At 45.1% G+C, this 20247-nt stretch overlaps 1 protein-coding gene across 1 annotated transcript; it reads left to right on the top strand.

Moving 5' to 3' along the window:
* Positions 1-1578: 1578 nt before the first annotated feature.
* VAMP5 (vesicle associated membrane protein 5) lies at positions 1579-19358 on the top strand. The gene is made up of 3 exons (XM_054998490.1): positions 1579-1956; positions 13633-13770; positions 15993-19358. The coding sequence occupies exons 1-3, from the start codon at positions 1954-1956 to the stop codon at positions 16185-16187; spliced, it is 336 nt and encodes a 111-aa protein (XP_054854465.1). The 5' UTR covers positions 1579-1953; the 3' UTR covers positions 16188-19358.
* The last annotated feature ends 889 nt before the right edge of the window (positions 19359-20247 follow it).

The following is a 20247-nucleotide window of genomic DNA, read 5'->3' as shown; positions in this document are numbered from 1 at the left end:
CCTTCTTAGATGGTTTCAAGGGTTTTTCCTTATTTATTTCTGTCCATTTTTCTCACTGAGACTTAAGGCAGATTCCACAGTGTAGGTCAATGGCTGGGACATTCAATAACCATTCAGTTAAGAATACAACAGAATAAGGATTGCAGAAATTTGAAAACAAGCAAGAATCTGACAAAAAGCTGAAAACAATGCTGAAAATAAAAACATAAGCAAGTTCACATGGCATAGTGCATGATGCAAAACTGTCCAGTAGGAGCACACTTACACCAATGGACAATACTATAGTCTACAGGCCCGATCCCATTTCATTGCTTTTCTCTGAACCATTTCCTTATAGCACAGTCTTCTTAACTGTGTAAAAAAACCCTCCCCTATAATTCAGTTTTGCATAATTTATGCATAGCTAGTAAGTGGGAGCTTTCCTGAGCTCTTCAGGCAGGCCATTCCATGAGATGGGGGCTGCCACAGAGAATGCATATGTATAGGCAGCGGTTGATTGTGGCCAAGTGGCACAGGATGGCACTTGCAAAAGCGTCTGTTCAGACTCCGCCATGGTGGGGCATAAGAAGAGAGGTAGTCCTGTAGATATGAGGAACTGAGACTATGAAAGGTTTGTATGTGATAGCCAAAACCTTGAACTGAGCCCTGGGAAGCCAATGGCGTGACTGCAGAATGGGAGTAACATGCATGCTTTGCCTAGATCCTGATAATAATCGGGCTGTGGCATTCTGCATCATCTTGGAGTACTTTGAGTTGATTTTAAGGGAAGACCTTACATAGATGCATTACAATAGTCTACTCTTGATGTTACAGTGGTGTGGATCCAGATGGCAAAATCTGCTATACGAAGGTTGAGGCCATCTTCCAGGCTAGCTGGAGTTTGCATTAACTTTTTTCTCTAGCAGCAATCCTGGATAACCCATAGGCTCTTAACTGAGTATGTAAGGGTCAATTGAACCCCATTGAAAGCGGAGAGCACAACGTCCTTCAGTATCTCTGCCTTTCCAACCAGCAGCACCTCAGTTTCAATTTGTTTTCTTTCAGCCATTTGACTGCAACTGTCAGGTAGCAGCTTAAGGGCTCTACTGCATCACCAGGAGATTTGAACAGCGAGACACAGAGCTGGGTGTCATCTGCATGATGTGATATCCAATTCCAAAGCAATACACCGATGATGTAGTAAGAATAACCTTTCATGGGCAAGGTGGGGGTTAAGGAGTAATCTGAGGAAGCCTACAGCCAGGGAGCCACACAAGCGGTCAGGAAGGAAATTCCAAGCCTGGAGGAAGGGCAGCCATGGAGAGTGGACGGGTTATCCTCCCCACAACCCTGTGAGGTAGGCTGAGAAAGCCTGAGAGAGAGAATGATTGGCCCATGATCAGAGACACCCGCTCTTATGCAGAGTTATCCCAGTCTAAACTAACTTAAATCAACGGGCTTCGTTTGGAGCAACTCCGCACAGACTTGCGTGCCAGTGACCTTCGAGTGGGGATTCGAACCCGGGGCTCCTGCGCGCCCCACACTGGCCCGCCCCCTCACAGCTTGGCCAGCCCCCCTCCGCAAACCAGCCCGGTGGGGCAGCTGCGCGCAGGGGCGTGGGACGCTTCGGGGCAGCGATCTGTCCCCAGCGCTCCTGGGACTGTTGTCACCGAGCGCCGCCGAGGCTTTTTCCGGGGTAAACAGGCGGGAGGAGGAAAGTGAAAGCTCGCCCGGCAGCGTCTGCCTCGAGAGGAAGCAGGTCGCCCAAGAAGAGCAGACCCCGGCCCGCCCGCTGCCTTTCTTGGACGCTCAGGCGCCTCCCTCTCGCCGGGCTGGGGTGGCCGGGGAGGAAAGCAGGAAGACGGTGCTGGTGGGAGCCCAGAAGAGCCTCACGCCGGCTCCGATCCGTCTTACCTCCGCCGAAGCGGGGCGCCTCCGCCGCGTCGCTGCACCGCCCGACGGATAGCCTTAGCCATGGTAAGGGTAGGCGTGGGACCGGCGGCCGGGCGGCGGCGGGGAAGCCGAGCGGGCGCCACCTTTGCCCCGGGCGGCCTCGACGAGATGGGGAGCAGGGGTAGAACAACCGCCAGGGGGCGGCCCGGGCGGCCGCGCTGCCGCCTGGCCTTTCTTGCCTACAGCCAGGCAACCTCGAGGTCCGTCCTGGCAGCCCGGAGCGGGAGGGTGGAGCTGGACCGGCCAAGCGCTGAGCTGAGCGGCTCCTGTCTCTCGGGTGCCGCTCTGGAGTTTGTGCGCCGGTGATCCCCCCCACCCCGACGGGTTTCTGTTGCTCGAAGACCCGCTTAGGGGCTGGATGAATCTCAATGGGACGCTTTTGAGTCCCTGGGTCGAGTTGCGAACGTGGGGCTCTCCCGCCCTTTCGTGTTCGGGTGCCCTTCGGCGTCTTTGACCTCTTCGGAGCCCTTGCCCGCCTCCCTGCAGAGAGCCTGTTTTCTTTCAGTTCGGCAGGGGACGGGTTATCTTTGCTGTCCCATGCTAGGGCAGGGGCGGGATAACCATGTCAGCCTTCTCTCTGCCAGGCAGATACTACTGGTGTCAACTGCGAGGGAGGGAGTAGGGTACCCAGTTCTACCCCTCCTCAGGTAGATCCATGGGATTGTTAACAACACTGAGCTCTCTTTGGGTAAACATGTGTTTACCCAAGTAACAAGTAACAAATTCCTAATGCCTAAGTAACAAATTCTACAAATTCTCTGCCTAATGTGTATCTACTGAAGTAGCATAGTGGATAAGTGGTTGGGTTGTAAATCGGCACTTTACTGGTTCAAATCCCCCTACTGCCATGAGCTCAGCAGGTGGCCTTGGGTGAGTCACTCCTCTCAGCCCCAGTTCCCTGGCTGTGTTGTGGGGATAATAATAACTCAGACTTTGTTCACCACTCTGGGTGAGGCACTAATATGTCTAGAAGAGCAGTATATAAGCACCACCACCACCACCATTATTATTATTGTGGGCTCCAGGGGGTGGGGGTCCCTTTGGAACCCTCCTACAACTCACCACCATCACCCCATCAGCGTTGCAGCGCCTGTTCTCACCATGTCCCTCTGGCCACAGCAAGAATGCGATCTGGCTTGGGACCAGACTCCTCTAGCTCCAGATGGTTTATTTTGACTGGCAGCCATTCTCCCTGGTCACCTACTGAGATCCTCCTCTTGCAATTCTTCAAACCAGGAGATTTAACCCGGGACCTCCACAGCTTCTTCCCATAATACTTCAGAGTGACTTTTAAGAGCTCAAAGTCCTTCAGCCACATGGTCTCAAATTCCAGAGCTGGAGTTGGGTCGACTGTTGCGGGGAAAAACAAAAGATAGATTGGTTAGGACCGAACGTTTTGCCTGCTAAAGTTCTTTCCATGGATCTGACAAAGTGCACTGTAATCCACAGAAACCTCCACCACGATCAGTCAGTCTGTAAAGTGCCACAAGATTCCTTTGGATTTTATATGTTGTTTCAGTAGTTCCTGTAACAGCGGTTCTCAAACTGTGGCTCACTACTCCCTTGCAGGTGGGTTATGAGGTCAGGAGTGAGGAAGAGCTGGGAGAGTCAATGGCAACTGCGGGTTTGCCTCTACATCACGTATAAAATGAGCTTATTGCTCAGAAATGCTATATTTTTATAAATACTAGAAATGAAAAATAAAGTACAAATTTGTTCAATGTTCACTGCATGTTATGTCGATAAGAGGGGAAGTAACATAGTGTTTCTTTGCAAGTGGAGCCACCAAAAGGTACAGTAAGTTTAGGTGTGGGTCCTGCTTAAAAAAGAAAAATTGAGAACCACTGGCTTACAACAACCCTGAATGGTAGGCCAGTGTCGTCTACAGATTGTAGATGGGGAGTGAGGTCAACTGAGTTGTGAGTTCATGGGAGTTGAATTTTGTGGACAATCACTGTTACCCAAGGGCAATACTTACTTTGGGTGACTTTTACAAGATGATCTGGCTTTGAGAGCCAGGTGTACATCTCTGTGGACACATCAATGCAAGCATTTGCATATTCACTTGCAGAACAATATTGTGTTGCCTTGTAAGAAGGATGTGGGTTTTAGTTTCCTCTTCTACAAATTCTCTACACATTCTACGGCAACAGAAATAAAACAGAAGTCTTGTGGCAGCCGAATCGTTGAGTAAAAACCTTTGGGGCAGGCTCCTCTGCTACTGAAAAGCTCACAGCCTGTTCTCTAACGGTGCAATCTTCAACAGGTTCTATTTGGAAGTCCCATTTTCTTCAATGGGGCTTACTCTGCAGAAAGTGTTCTTGGGATTGCAATGCAATCCTGATCAGAGCTACATTCTTGTAAGTCCACTGAAGTCAATGGTTTAGAAGGGTTTAACTCTGTTTAATGTTGCACTGTTAATCTCTTTACAAGTTTCCCGGTGTAAAATTGATACGAGCTAGTTGTTTGTTAATGGGGCAGATGAAGAGATGTGGATTTTTTGTATATATTCATCCACAACCATATACATTTTAGTACGCATAGCACTTTGTATACATCTTCATCAAGCAATTCTATAACCACCTATACAATACGTTGGTATGATTATATTGGGGCCCAGTGTGGTGTAGTGGTTAGAGTTTAGAGAGTAACTAGAGACAGACGCTGGAATTTGTCAGTGTCTATGGAGTTTGTTTGATTGCCCTTTGCCCTAAAGAGCTGTGTGTAATTTGAAGCCAACTTTGAAACAGCATGACCAAGACTCACTATCACATCCTGAGAAATTTTCCATTCTCTTTTTAAACTTAAAAAATACATTTATAACATCCAGCCTGATGAAGGGTTCTAGTAAACTCAAAAGCTTGCACTTTGTTATATGTCTTTTGGCTAGTCCAAATAAAGGGTATTGAGGAGACTAATGTTAGAATCTAGGAGGACCAGGATCAATTCCCCCTCTGTCATAAAAGCTTTCTGGGTGATCTTAGGTCATTCACTCATACTCAGCTCAACCTACCTCGCAGGGCTGTTGTGAGAATAACTTGGAGAAGAGAAGAACAATGTTGTAAGTTACCTTGGGTCTCTATTGGGGAGAAAAGTGGGGGTATGAAAAAATACTGCAGATGGGGATCTCAGACTGAGAGAGGGTGGGTCGCCTAAAGCTACCCAGGGATCCCACAGGAATGGATGTTGACTGCCTGGAGAGGGGGCAAGTCCCTCCTTCCTCTTCCAAGCTGAGTTCCATAAAGACAACGGGCTGGTTCATTGCTTATTTATTTAGTCCATTTTACCCAGCCTTTCTCCAAAGAACTCAGAGCGTCATATGCTGATCTGCCTCCATTTTACCTTCACATCAGCCCTGTGAGGTAGGTTAGGCTGAGTGTGAGTGGTTGGCCCAGGGTCATCCAGTGAGCCTCCATGGCAGAGTGGGGATTTGAACCTGGGTTTCTGGGATCCACGTTCAACACTCTAACCACCCTATCCAGCAGTATTTGCCAACTTTGACTGCTGGTGGTGTCACGTGAGTACAGGGGTGGAAGGATGTTATCTGCATGTACCTATGAAGCTGCCTTCTGCATGCATCTTCTCTGGCTGCCAGCCCCTCTCTAAGGCCTTAGGCAGAGTTGTTCTGCTTCTCTGATATCCTTGTCACTGGAGACTGAACCCAGGACTTCTTGCAAGCAAAGCATGGGCTCTGCCAAGGGAGCCCGTCCCCTTCCTGGCCTCTTATTTCTCTTCTCTGCCCTGGAATGGGTTGCTGGCTAGTCTGCTTGTTGCAGGGTGGGGGGTGGGATTTAAAGTGAGCAAATGACTTTGATCTTGAGACTTGTATGTGCTGGTCTGACTCTGTCATGTTGGATCGCCTGGCTCAAGCTTACTACTCTGACTCTTTATTCATCGTTTTGTGAGCTGGCTCTGTGACAATTGAGACTGGGTCATGGCTTGGTTTGTTTTATATTTCAGGCATTTATCAACTGAGCAATGAGGTGCACAATGTGGTTCACTGTGTAATAAAGCTAAAAACAAATTAATTAACCCTACATTCAGCCATGCCCTAAACTTTTAAAAGCACCCCCAAAAGCCCAAACCCAATTAAAGCAGCAGTAGGAAAACAAACAGCCATCTTAAATTAGGTGAGAAATTAAAAATTATCAAGGGGGACAATACACAAACCAAATGACTGTAACTAAAAGCTGGAAAAGACATAAGATTTATCAGGGTAAGAAGGAGAAGGCAAGGCTTAATGCAAAATGTTATTTTTATTTATTATTTATATTTATGTTATTTTATAGCCTACCTTTCTCACTGAGACTCAAAGCGGATTACACAGTATAAGTCAATACAGTAATTGACTGGGACATTCAATAAACAATACAATAAGGTAACGATAAGAGAAGTTTGAAAACAAACAAAAGTCCACTACAGAACTGAAAAAAATGGTGCAACAAGGTATAAGCAGATTGACACGACATAGATAAGACATATTAAAAACATGGAACTATCCAGTACACAGTAGTATACTCTGAACCATTTCCTTAGAGTGCAACCCTATTATCTGTGTAAGAAGTTCCTCCTAAATAATTTGGTTTTGCACAGTTTGCAGAAAGCCCGGAGGAGGGGCGGCTTTCCTGATCTCTTCAGGCAGGTTGTTCCATAAGGAGGGGCACTACAGAGAATGTGCATGTACAAGCAGCTGTTGATTTTGCTGACTGCATGTCCTCAGTGGGTGCTATTGACCCCTTAAGGGCTTGGAGAAAATGGCTCCTCTCTGGTGAGGGCAGTGTGGGGCAGTTGTGCATGAGTGTGCAAAGAAATTGCAGGTTTTGAATATTAGCTACACATTATGTTTTTCTTATGACCTCCCTGGATCTGTTCAATCAGACACGTGTTGTGAATTCTGTGCCGGAAATTTATTCCTGTGCATGCACGGATTTAACTCACATGGAACCACAGTGCATGGGAGAGGGGGCTTATGCCTACCAACCCCTTTCTTTTCCTGACCTCAGCCAGGGAGGGTATTTGCCACATTGGAGAAACTTACCTGTAGTCCATTAGAACATGTAAGTTTCCCTAACAGGTAAATGGAGGTTCTCTGGGGCCATTTCCAGGGGGGAAAGCAAGGAGGGGAGGCCTAAGCACTCTCAACCCCCTATGGCTGTGCTCTGAATCGGGCTTGTACGTGCCTGGGAATTAATTTCCAAGCACAGAACTTGCAATGTACATCTGAGTGTGCAGACCTGGAAAGGTAGCAAGGAAAACATAGTATGTCCTCATTAGGCCCTTTGCCTCCACCTGTGTTCTACTTGTACAGAGAACAAGCACTACAAACCTGCTCCAAGACCCCAGTCTCTTCTCACCCAAAGGCAGCCAACCCACATCAGTGCTGATGCTGGAACTTCTCGCTGCTTGGGGAAGTGGGGGGACCACATGACACTGGTGTAAGGATGGGATTGCATTTCCTTGGAGAGAAACTGCACTAGTGAAAATGAGGCAGAAGGGAGTGAGCAGCAGCACACTCCTGTTATAAAGAAAATTGCTGCTGCTACAATGAGAAGCTTCACAGTCCCTGGTGAAGTGCCTGGAGCCTCCTCACTAGAAGGCAAGATCCTCGCTTGCCCAGCTACTAAAGGGGCTTCTGGTCCAGAAGCTGTAGTTAGGTGTGGCTGAAGGGATCTGGGGATGGATGAGCAGGTGATGGGATTGACTATGTACATGTAGAGCACAGGTGGAGTTTGGCAGAGGTTTCGTCTCTCCAGGAGGCCACAAGCAGTGATCGACTGGGGGAATGGCCCCATCACTGGGAGAGCTCTTGGTGGAGGGGGCGGGGGGGAATCTGCAGGAGCTGAAGCTGAGAAAAATGCAGCCCAGGCACAAACGGAGTGCCTTGGAGCAGAACAAGTTGCAGCAGTCAACCATGAAAAGAGAGCTTGTTTACAGTGCAATCCTGTGCAAAGTCATCCTGCACAGGATTGCACTGTTGTAGACCTGTGCAACCATGGGGGAAGGAATTGTGCAGGAAGAAGAGTTGTAAGTGTGGGTGTCTGGAGGAAATCAGCCACAGCCTGGAGTCACAAGTGAGAAAAAATCCTTTACAGATCTCTCTGGAGTGGGATCAGATTCCTACAGCTGATGTGCTCTAGTGGCAGCCCACTCCAAATGGGAGGCATCCAGATGCCTGTGGGGTTATGGGGTGGGGGTGGGGAATCTATTTGCCTCATTTTGATGTCTGCTTTATAGTGACGATGAGCAAAAAGAGGGCTTATGGACCAGCTTGAGTGCTGAATACACTCCTAGAGAAAGACATATGGCTGGACTTATATTGATAGTTTGGAGCAAGATGTGAGTTGAATTGACCTGGGAACCAAATCAGGAGCAGTAACAGAAGAACTTACTACTCAGAGAATTTGACTGGAACTTTTGTTTTATCTTTCTGGGAATGTGTGTAGAGAATTAGAAATCCTTTTGTAAGTAGCTGCAATGCAAAACTCTACTCAGCTACAGGACAAAGAGATGCATGGTTGATTATGTTTGTTTGGAAGGGGTCCTTTTGAGATTTAGTGCCTTGGTAGTTTCCTGTTGTAAGAAAGGAATTTTTAGATCTGTGGGAGAACTAGAAATAAGTGAATCTCTTATTTTTAGTTAATGAAAAACCCCAAGAAAGCACACAAGAAACTGTACCATGTTTGTTTTGTTCTATTTTGTATTGAGACTGTTAAAAACATTTTTTTTATGAGCTTCTTGACCCATTTGTCATGTAAAATGTTTTTTTAATCACCTCACATAAAACAAACAATAGGAGCTTGGGTATCTGGAATAAACATCTCCTTCTGGTTGCAGGTCAGTCCAGCCTCCCCACAGGAAACCCAACACTTGAATCACTAGTTAGTTCCAGGCACGTTGGGATAAATTCTCCTGGTGACTTTTCTCTCCTGCTGGCAAGCAAGGTCTTGGACCATCCGGAGGAGATCATCCATCAGGTGATCTCTGATGGGCGACCCAACACTGCCAAATGGGAAATGTTTAGAAACAATCCTGCTCTGCAAGGATTTGTGGAAATTGATTTATAACATATGTAAGTGCATTCTCTGTAATGCACGAAAAGTGACTTACAGCATTCATATAATAAAGGAATCAGTAGATAAAAATGCTGAACAGCTTTTAATATATCTGGGGCAAAACATAACCATAATGAAATAATGTTAAAAGAATATCAAACATACAGCACAACAACAATAATGAACACTCAACAGCATATAGTCCATATTTTGCTGATCTCAGTGGAGCAAAAGAAGGGGAAACAGAGCAGATCTTCCCCAACAGGATGGAGGGTATAAAGGGAAAGAAGTTCTGTCAAGCAGATGGGAACCAGTCCATCCATAGAACGTGTTACATGATTCATCCCAAACCAAGAGGATACTTCGAGATGGGTAGCCATGTTAGTCACAAGCAGAAGAACAAAACAGGAGTTCAGTGGCACAAAATTTACTCCAGCATAAGCTTCCGTTCCAACATAAGCTTATTTCGTGAGGTACGTGGGAGTGTTAATACACAGGGCCACTTTATAAGCGAATGAGCACAACAGGAAAATTGGCGAGTGGGGGACAGAAAGAGGTTGGTTTAAAACAGGATCCAATCCAAAAAGTAATCAGTCCTCCCACCCAAAAGATTTCTCATACCGATCAGGTTGAGATTCCCCGGCAGCGGCACGAATGATTGGCAGCTGAGGCTCCCCCTCTCTTTCTGAGTCTCCAAAGGAGAACTCTGTTCGCAGTAAGTGGAGGAAGAAGCTGCTCGGTTTCGGTCACCAACCCTTCTGGCCACTGCTGGAAACTGTATGCAAAGGACTGGTGAAAGACAAGAAAGAAGAAAAGGGGGTAGCACTCAGCAACTTCTGTGCTTCTGGGCAGTATCTACCAAAGACCATCATCTCTTGGTTGAGATGATGCGGTCTCTTGATGTTGGACTAAGCAGGCCTTGTGAGAAGCATGTTCCGCTGAATGGCATGAGTCTGGGGTTTTGTGCCATCTTTGTCCGTTGACTAAAATTAATGACAAATAGAAGTAATGCAACTGGGGCATTGTGCTGAGAGGAAGATCCTTTCCATGCCCACTTTTCTGTGTTTTCCTCACAACAAGAATCAGATCTGTATCCAAAAATGGTGAGTGTTGGGGTGAGGTACTTGTTTCATAGGAGAAAATTGTAATTTTGTTTCTTAATACATTGTGGTAACCTAGAGCTTAGCCCCTCCCTGGATGGCCCAAGTTAGCCCGATCTTGTCAGATCTTAGAAGCTAAGCAGGGTCGGCCCTGGTCCGTACTTAGATGGGAGACCACTGTGGAAGTCAAAGGTTGCTACACGGAGGCAGGCAATGGCAAACCACCTCTGAATGTCTCTTGCCTTGAAAATCTCGTGAGGAGTTGTCATAAGTTGGTAGTGATCTTATAACACAGCCTAGACCTTAGGGCTTTGTTGTGGCATGGAACACACCAGTCAACAACTGCATACAATATCAATAGCACAAGGCTGGCTGAAAGTGTCAGGTAACATATGGGCTGAGGAGTGTTCTCCTGCCAGACCTGCTGAGAGTCTTCAATGTCTGATTCCTTCAAAACGAAAGATTTCCCGTGAGACCAAGTCAATATAGAGCTACCTGAAAACCCATCCTTCAATGATCCCTGTCAACCGGTGGTGGCAGACAGAACAGTTTCTTGGGCTGGTGGTTCTGATGGGACAGTTCCTTCTGGTGCCAGTTGGTAGCTGCTCCAGACCTAATATCCAAAGCTGTTGTTGTCGTAATGACAAGTTCATCTTTTTCACTGAGATCCAAGGCAGATTACACAATCTGAGTGAAAATACAATATAATCAACAGCTAGGATATTAACTGAGCAAATGAACAACAGTTAAGACATTCAGTGAAAGAGATACAATAGGGTACAGTAGCAGAAGATTTGAAAAAAGCATAAAGCTGAGCATAGAGATGAAATCTTTCTGAAACAAAGCATAACTAATGGCAACTAATTTGCAACGTGGAAACTCCCTAGAAGACGCGTATCTATATCAGAAGACAATACCCAACAGAGTAGCGAATATTCCCTTTCCCTACCAATGCATCTCTCTGAGTTACTTCTTACGACACGGCTCTATGATCTGGGCAGAAACCCCCTGAATAATGTGACAATTGATACTAATGAGCACCCCTCCACACACACAACACTTCTACTTATTATATTCAATAAAGATGTAACGAGTAGATAGTTCATCCATCCCAGACCCACAACTATCTTTATGGAATTTATTTGAAATGCCCATTTGCTTATCTCACAAATACAGAATCTTATTCTGGGTGCAACATTTGTCCTCCCAAGCATGCTTGCTTGCTTGCTATTTTGTTGTAAACAATGTGCATGGCACTTTACAGAGTTCAAGTAGCCTCAAGGAGCTTATAACGTCAAATTTGAAACAAGGACTAGGGGAGGGAAGTGCAAGTGAGTGGAAACTGGGGCGTGTGTGTTCATCTCAGTTACATGAATTTGGGAAGGGGAGCTAAGGTTTGTGGCAGAAGCTTCACTGAACACTGGGGTTTTTCTGCAAGGGCCATCTCAGCCAGTTTGGTGTATTGGTAAGACGGAGTGGTAGGACTCTAATCTGGAGAACTGGGTTTGATTCCTCACTTTTCCGCTTGAAGCCAGCTGGGTGACCTTTGGTCAGCCACAGCTCTCTCAGAGCTCTCTCAGCCCCACCCACCTCACAGGGTGATTGTTGAGGGGATAATAATAACACACTTTGTAAACTGCTCTGAGCGGGTGTTAAGTTGTCCTGAAGAGCGGTATATAAATCAAATTATTATTATTCAGTCGTAGAGGATGGTGAGGAGAAGCAGCATGAACTACCCTTTCAGTTACTGGCAGTGATGTACTCCAGGCCATCATGTGCAGCATTCATTCCTGGGTCAGTACCCTACTTCTTGCACATTTGCATCCTACAAATCTTTACTCTTCTTCTGGAATGTAAAAGATTCCAGATCCCATGGCTTCAAAGGGAGAATCTCTTTTCTGAGCCCAACTGTATTGTTCCTCTTCTTGGCTTTCTTGGAAGTGTCCCCAGTGCTTGCTTAGCCTGAGAACACAGACCAAGGCTGCCAAACACCTTCTGAGAAAAGGTGGCATTTAAAACGACCCAGGTCTTGTACTTCCTGCTGTTTGGGGCTTGGCTTTCTGATGAGGTTCATCAGTGGTCCACCAATTCAGAAGCAGGAAGCAGGCAATTTGGCTGATGGATTGGGATTTGAGTTGAATCCTGTTTTCCCTTCATGGAATGGCTATTCCTATGGGATCTTTGAATCACAGCAGGATAGGAAGGATCATGCCAGGCCAACTTCCCTTTCTTCTGAATCATGTTGCCTTTCACAGCATCAGCCTGAGACGACTGCTACTAGGATAGCTTTTATACTTCCTACCTTCAAGGAAGTTTTTTTCATATAAATTAGCCTGTCAAGAAGCTCTTAAGCACCAGGTTATAGTTAAATGGGACTAAGCGGAGTTGCCAAGTTTCCAGGAGGGAACAAAGAAATTAATGGGAAAACAGTCATTTCCTCATAATCATTTCTAGCATCTGTCATCAAGCCACAGATTATCTGTGTACATTAATTCTCTATGAATTGTTAGCATCAGAAACATGTAAGCTGAATAAAAACATTTAATTTTTAAGTTTAAAAACCTTGAATTGTTTATAATGAGCTCTGTTCTTGAAGAAACAAAATGCTCATTAAGCATTCCCTATGTTTTAATGAAGGGTCTGGGAGTGGTTATGGCTGCCATCCTAAAAAAACAGTTTCCTGGGAATTGCCCCATTGGGACACATTTCTGAGCAGACCTATTTAGGATTATGCCCATTGAATCTGAATTCTGCAGCTCCTGAAGGCTGCTTTTAAACCCTTTCTGGTTTCTAAGACTTCACACACATTTTCAGGTTGTTTGCCCCCACAATGAAAACAATTGTGTCTGTTTTTATCAAAAATGACAGGCAGCTTTCCACTTCCATGTTAGGCTGTGTACAAACAGGGTGTCATAGCATAGCACATTAATTCCCACACATTGCTGCTTTCACAATGCAACTTGATGAACTTATCCACAATTTGAATGTGGATCCCTTTGTCCATACTGCTTCTCTCCTTTGTCTGCCTTTTATTTAAAAGTTAGAAAGAGCTGCATATATATTTATTCAGTAAAACACTTGTCCCCTAAGTTAAAAATGCAAACATGATTCTAAATTGTTGAAAAACTGCTCCAGGGAAGGAGGAGAGCTAGTGTTGTGACAGCACGGGTTGCAGCCAATCAGTGCCATGCATAGTCTGTTTCTGTTGCAAACATACAGAGTCAGTGTCCCAAGCCTACGCCTGTACAGAATACAGTGCACACATCTCCACACAGCATCCTTGTATGCTGTACATACTCTCAAAGGACACGCTGTCTGTTCCTGCTCACAGCCAAACAGATTCCTTGTTCCACAAAGCAGTCCACAGCAAAGTGCAGCAAACCAGTGACCCAGAGCTACCCTACCTCATTACTGCATAACTGGCCAAAGAGTGCATGATAACAACCATCTCTGGGCCATTGTGTTTTTGCACGAACATTCTGTCCTCAAGTGGCACTAGAGACTGAATTCCCACTGCTCTGACCAGCCTCTTTCTCTCCTTTCGGCAGCCGGAAAACCATTTAGAGCAATGCCAGAAGGAGACCGAGGAAGTGACTGAGATCATGCTAGAAAACTATAACAAGGTGCTGGATCGTGAGGGCAAACTGCACGACCTGGATGAAAGGGCAGATGAACTTCGAAACCAGGTATGAGGATGGAAAGCGGGTGGGTAGGCAGTGGCTGGTACACAGCCGCCTTCCAAAACTGAATTCTATCAGCGTGGCTGAGGTATGGAGAGATAATTCTCACCTACAGCCCTGGAGAAAGCAGGAGTGCATGGACTTTCCTTTCAAATAGTTTCTGTTTTCTGTCCCAGAAAGCCACAGCCTGAGAGGCACAAAGCATTGTGGGTGTTCACCTTCCTTACTGAGTCTGAAATAGGAAGTGGTGAGGTAGCAGGATTGCTAGCCAGTTGCTTTGAGGAGAGCAGGAGCTAAATGCTGCTCCGAGCAAGCCAGAATTCTGCAGTCTTCACAAAGGATGCATATATTTGATCATGGTAGCATAATCTAGTCATCTGCTAATTAGGGGAATAGTTATACAAACACACACAGTATTGCCTGTTTACCATGCGCGCTCTCTCTCTCTCACACACTACTACTTCTGAGATTTCATCAGGTGCTGCTAGGGCTTAAAAAAATTAAAATTCTGTTCCAGGCAATCCAGGTTCTGTACTAAGAAAGTTGAATTTTGTAACATGTATAACTTAGAAAAATTGAGGATATTTGTGTAACATTTCTTCCTTCCATCCATCTTATCTCCCTCCCTTCCAGGCTTTAAAAGGCTCCTGACAAAAATTATATATTTAAATGAATATAATGAACAGTAACAATAGAGCACCATTTAAAATGACACTTTCATAAACAGTACTCAGTAAAAACCATGCCAGTTCAACAGCTGTAGGTCTTTTGGAGAAGCTTTGCATCCTCTTGGAAAAGTCACAAAGAAAGCAGTCTTGAACCTCTTCTTACAAAATGTATTCTGGTTTTGCCAGTTGGGAGGGGAAGGCACTGCAGTCCCACAACCTCACTGTTGGCAAAAACTTTCAGCCACCCTTCTCTTTTTAGAGATTTCAGTAGGAATCACCTGCACGGTTTCAAGCACCTTTTTGCAGCCATAAGCTCTAGATGCATTTTTCCGCTTCTTTTTTGAAAAGTGAAAGTTGAGATCGTCAAGGCTAAACAAGGCATAACAAGTGAGTTCCCCAATCCATTTCCCTCTTGAAAAGTTAATGTGAGATGGAGAGAATCAATAGCTGAGAGTAAGGGGTTCTCCTGTACTCACCCCTATCCCCACCCCAGTCATTTTAATTTTTATTTTCTACAGGTAGCCTCCAAAAACAAAAGCAAGCCTGGCTGGTGATTAAACAGCCTCAGGGAGGGCAGGGGACAATTAGTGGCCATAGGAGGGGTTCTCCACTCTGTGAATTCCCCCTCAAGTCCCCCTTTCACATTCCCTGGTATCTCAGCCACTATAGGCTTGGGTCCAGGAAGCTGACTGTTGTGCCCAAGGGCCACCATACACTTCGCCATACACTTTCATAGCCTTGCAGCTGTGAGCAAAAGCACAGCCATTATTTCTTGCTAGTTTGAAATACAAAGCAGCTTTTGCCTGGCCTTGAGTGTAATTGTACAGAGAAATGCTTGGACAGCAAGACCAGAAGCAGTAAACAACTACTAGTTGAAACCAGGTAGATAATATGGGAAAGTTCCACAGAGAGCCAAGCTACAAGTGACGAATGACACTTGAACGGAGACACTTGAACAGGGAGGGATACACGTGAGTCTGTTCACTTGCCGTTCAAGTGTCATTCGTCACTTGTTGCTTGGCCCTCTGAGCTGAGAAAAGAGGATGGGCTTTTTGTCTCAGCAAGGAGGTGGGTTTTGTCTCAGAACAAAGCAAGGGGTATAAAAGATCCTCCCCGCCATTTTAGGGTGGGACCAGTGTTTTTTTCCTGGCTTGAAACCCTTTATTTCTGGAATAAAATCTTTTCCTCTTCAAAGTTCTCCAAGTCTTGGCGTAATCATTGGGCAAATCACCAGGTCATGAACCTTGCTATTTTTGCAACATAGCCACAAAGCCCCAACAGTCACCTACACATTTCCAATATTTCACAGTGAGAACTTCCTTTTCAAAAAGGTCAGAGAGAATGCTCAGGATGCTGGAGTGCTCACAAAACCCACTTCGTGCATTGCAATGTTGAAGTTGGGGGGAAAGGCAGTCTGCTTGACTTCCTGTTGAAGATGAAAGGTGAATCGTCTGGGAGTTTTTGGGAGCTTTGCCGAGCATGGCTGGGAGTCCGCTGGGAGCCCGGGGCTGCAGAATACAAATTCTAATGGTTATGTATCCCATTGCTGTTTCCCTCTAGAGTTCTGCCTTCAGCAAGACCACAAAGACCATAGCCAGGCAGCAGCGCTGGAAGAACAGGAAATGCAAGATCATCTTGGTGGTCGTGGTTGCTGGGGCTGTCCTGCTGATCATCCTGGCAATAGTTCTCGCACTCAGCTTCCCCACTTCTGGCAACCAGGAGGCTGCAGCAAAAGCCAGCACTGGTGGGGACTGAGTGGGAATTAAGACAACCTGAGAATCTTCTCCGCCAGACTCTCCCTTGACTCAGTGTGTTGATGCTACTTGGGGCTTGAGCGAGACTTAGCTGCTGTCTAGTGCTCCTGTCACAAGATTTGCTGCCACCACGGCAGCAGCATAATGTAGGGGAGCAAGAGCTGCAACTCTTGTAGCATTCAGTGTCCATGCGCAGGCCATGTGGCTTCGGCTGAAAGATATCTATGCTCAGCCCTAAATGGTGCAACATTGTATGTTTGCAATCTGGTGCCACATGTTGATCAAAAAAGTAAGACATGCCCTTGCATTTCTGCATTCAGGTTCAAGGAGACAGGAAGACATATCCCTGCCATCTTCCACTCCTGAAAACTGCTGCAGGATTTAGTGTGCAGATTATCTGCTTTTTATTAAGGGAAAATGAGAAAGAATTGCTTTTGGCAGCTGAGTTTGGGTGCCATTAAGAGTGACGGACTACATGATAGACAGGTTTGAACCACAGGAGGCAAATAATGGTCCTGTGCAAGTTCCATTCATATTGGTGGGGCTTGTACAGGAAAGCTTAGCCTGGGATTGTGTAACCATGTTAATTAACAGGAGGGGAGATGCCATTTAGATTTTAGGCACTAAATGTCTTGAGCCAGCCCCAGTTTTTAAATTCTTAAGCACATTACCACTATAGATATGTCTCTGCAATTGGGAACATGTATGCTGCTTCTCAATCACGTGATTAAGCCATAAACTGTGTTTTCAGTGATCTTGAGAAATTTTCAGGTGATCTTGAAGTTAGTAAGTTATGCTGTAGCAGGAACGATGCCTACATTTCATAGGATTTCTTTGCTGGATGTCATATAGAGCTTGTGTGCACCACCCTTCAAACTTTGTTTTAGTTGTTTGTGGAATTTTTTTGAATGTGAAAACTGACACCTTGCTCTCACATAGGAATCAATTTTGCTGTTGTGTCTTGCTATCAAAAGTAATTTGAACAAAATTAATACTTTCTTCTGACTTAGCCAATGTTTTACCAGGATTTTTTTCTTTCTAAAATGTATGCATCCAAATATCCTGCTATTTTCATTAACAGAATATCATTTTTCAGCTTTTTTTGTTTCCACATGGCTGCCCATTTAGTGTTCTCATACAGATACATTTCCCCTCCTCTTTCTGATCTTGCTCACCCCTGAATATTTAGAACTGTATAAAACAGCTCTATGTCTTCCTATGCACAAATCTGTATAATTTAAAAACCATGGATCACTATTGCCCACATATTGTGGGGGAAGAAGTTTTATGTTTTTATTAATGGGGTGCAATGCACAATGCTCCCAAAGCATGTGCTACACAGAGGTAATAAAAAAATAGAAGGATTACAATAGAACACCCTGATATTGACACAGCCAAAAACATAATCCACTGCCATACAATACTGCTCCTTGTGGACTTGTGGCTGGACAGTTTCAGATGTTTGCTAGTAACATTGTTCAGTTACATAAATCCAAATTACATAAAACCAAGTCATCTAATAGCTAAAAAATCTCTCACATTTTTAGACGTTGGTGGAAGTCTTATTTAGATGCCTGCTTTGCATTTTTAATACCACTTTACCTTTTAACTTATATGCTATTCAAGCGTGTACTTATTTAACAGATAATTCTTCCTGTACTGTTTCAAGAGCTGTCTTTTATGGCAAGTTCAATAAAAGAGACAGACTGCTACATTCACTGGGAAGTGATAAGAAGTCAAGTGGGGGTGCCTGTCAAGAGAAGACAAGAGCAAGGAGAATAAAAAGCCTGGCAGTACGTTTAGGACTGTAAGGACTGATTCAAACATGGTGCTGACGGGCAAGAAACTGCCTTTGTTCCACTGCAGGCACCCAGCATCTTGTTCAAACTGGACCACTGCAAAGCTAGCACATGAGCGCATAGCCTGCCTAGGTGATGGTAGTCAGGCATGCTAACATTGCATACTTAGCAGCTGAAAGCCCAGTTTTAATGAGACACTGAAATAAACAATCTTTAAAGTGCCACTGGGTTTTTGTTTTATGCGCAGTGTCACAGAGGCAAGTTTTTCTGTCCCACCAGCATCATGTTTAAATTGGACCTGATTCTCAAAAAGTGGACTGGCAGCTTCATCAGGTTGCAAGATGACTTAACAACTGGAGGGAATGCAGGCTGGCAGATTTTGCTAATGGTTTCTCATTTGGAGCAATGGATGTGCATGTTTCTACTAGCAAAACTTTGGCTCTGGGATTTTCTGTTCTAAGGACAAAGCTAAGCCATACTGATTGCGTTTCCCCCCCTCCTGTTTCTGGATAGTGTTCATCTGAGCAAAGCCTTTTGAAGGTTCCACCTTGCAAACAGATAAGATTGGCAGCTGCCCATTCATGGGCATTCTCTGTTGTGGCTCCCACATTATGGAATAGCCTTCCTGAGATTATCAGGAAAGCCCCCCATGCTTCTATCATTTTATAGAATGCGCAGAACAGAAATATTCAAGAGGGCATTTTTATAAAGGGATCAGAACAAAGATATAATGGATCTACTCAGGAGGCTGCATCTATAAGTGGGGTTGCCAACTCTGGGTTGGGAGATTCTTGGAGACTGGGGAGGGTGGTGTTTGGGGAGCCCTCAGTGGGGCATAATGCCATATGATGCCTGTCTTGGGGGACCCTATTTGGGTGGAAAGGTGGTATAAAATGTTTTCATTTATTTATTTAATAGTCCACCCTCCAAAGCTGCAATTTCCTCCAGGGGAACTGATCTCTGTCATGTACAGATTAGTTGTAATTCCAGAATATCTCCAAGCCCTATCTGGAGGTTGGCAACTCCATCGATAAATGATAATATTGGAATATATTGCTGTGGTAGTTGTACATCTCATTCCCCCTTTTGACTGCAATGCAGTGTCTTCGAGACAACCTTTGTAACTCTCCACTACAGGATGTCAAGCCTTAGACAGCTTTGTTGCCTTAGACAATTTGTTTTTGCTTGCATTGTTTTTCCCATTCTTCGGTCCTAGCTGTAATGCCCTGTTTTTGCTCATTAGAGAGCTTTGCTGTTTGAATTGTTTTTCATGTTTTGAAAGCCACCCTGAGACTCAGTGAGAAAGGTGGGCTAACTAACAACAATTTTTGAAGAGCATTCAGAGGGTAGAGAATAAAAACTAACAAAATATTTGTTATGTATATTCTTTTTTTTTTTTAAGAAACCTTGGAGTCATTTGCTTAGGAACAGAAGGATTCAGTGGCTGCTCTGGTGATGCACTCATGAGAAAGCAATGCCTGTGACCATGTTCAAATTGAAGTAAAGCTGTAAAGTGTAAAATAAGGGCAGCAATGAAAACAGGTTCCTGAGGCAGTCCTATTGGGGGGTGGGGGGAGATGATGATGTAGGTCACTTGACTTTATGACTCAGAAAACTTCTCTCCCAGTGCTGCAGGCACAGCTATGACTGTAGCTTCCATGTGGGTTGAAGGCAGCCCTCCCCTCTCCCAGATTCAGATAAGCATGCACCCTTGCACAGCATCTAATTGGAGGGCCATGTGAAGGACAGAAACTTATTCGTGTGTGAGCAGCACAGAGGCTTGGACTGAGCAGGCTCCAGCAGCAGATCTCTGACTGAGCATCTGTATGACTAACACCCACCTGCCTGTTCCTGGCCAGTCTCCTTACAGATATGCCTTAGAAGGGATCTTCTCATGATGACATGGTTTGTTACTGTGCTTACCAAGAAGCTTTATGAATCCTCCCAGAAAGGGATGTCTCTCAACCAAGCTCCAAAGATGTGATTTTGTTCATGAGGACTTGGTGTCTCATTCAGCCTTTAAAAATCCACGCAGCCCAATCCAGTGCAGCCTTATGGCCGACCCTACATGATGATGGAGAAATAAGCCCCACCTCAGGGGATCTTATTTTCTTTTTAGAAAATGCAACTTCATACCACAGAAAAATGGGAAATGCTAACAAAAATACTGGACGCCTCTCCCCTTTTCTGACATTACATCCTGGTCTGGTAACTGGCCAGGAGAATGAAATGCTGCTTGAATTTATCCATGCCCTGGCTACA

The sequence above is a fragment of the Eublepharis macularius genome, chromosome 14 (genome assembly GCF_028583425.1).
Source record: "Eublepharis macularius isolate TG4126 chromosome 14, MPM_Emac_v1.0, whole genome shotgun sequence".
In the NCBI taxonomy this organism is placed as follows: domain Eukaryota; kingdom Metazoa; phylum Chordata; class Lepidosauria; order Squamata; family Eublepharidae; genus Eublepharis; species Eublepharis macularius.
This window is presented reverse-complemented; position numbering and strand designations above follow the sequence as displayed.

Bases quoted from the DNA above. Each gene is read 5' to 3' on its own strand.
- VAMP5 (XM_054998490.1), top strand. The intron at 13,771-15,992 runs GTATGAGGATGG...GTTTCCCTCTAG, and splicing joins CAGATGAACTTCGAAACCAG to AGTTCTGCCTTCAGCAAGAC.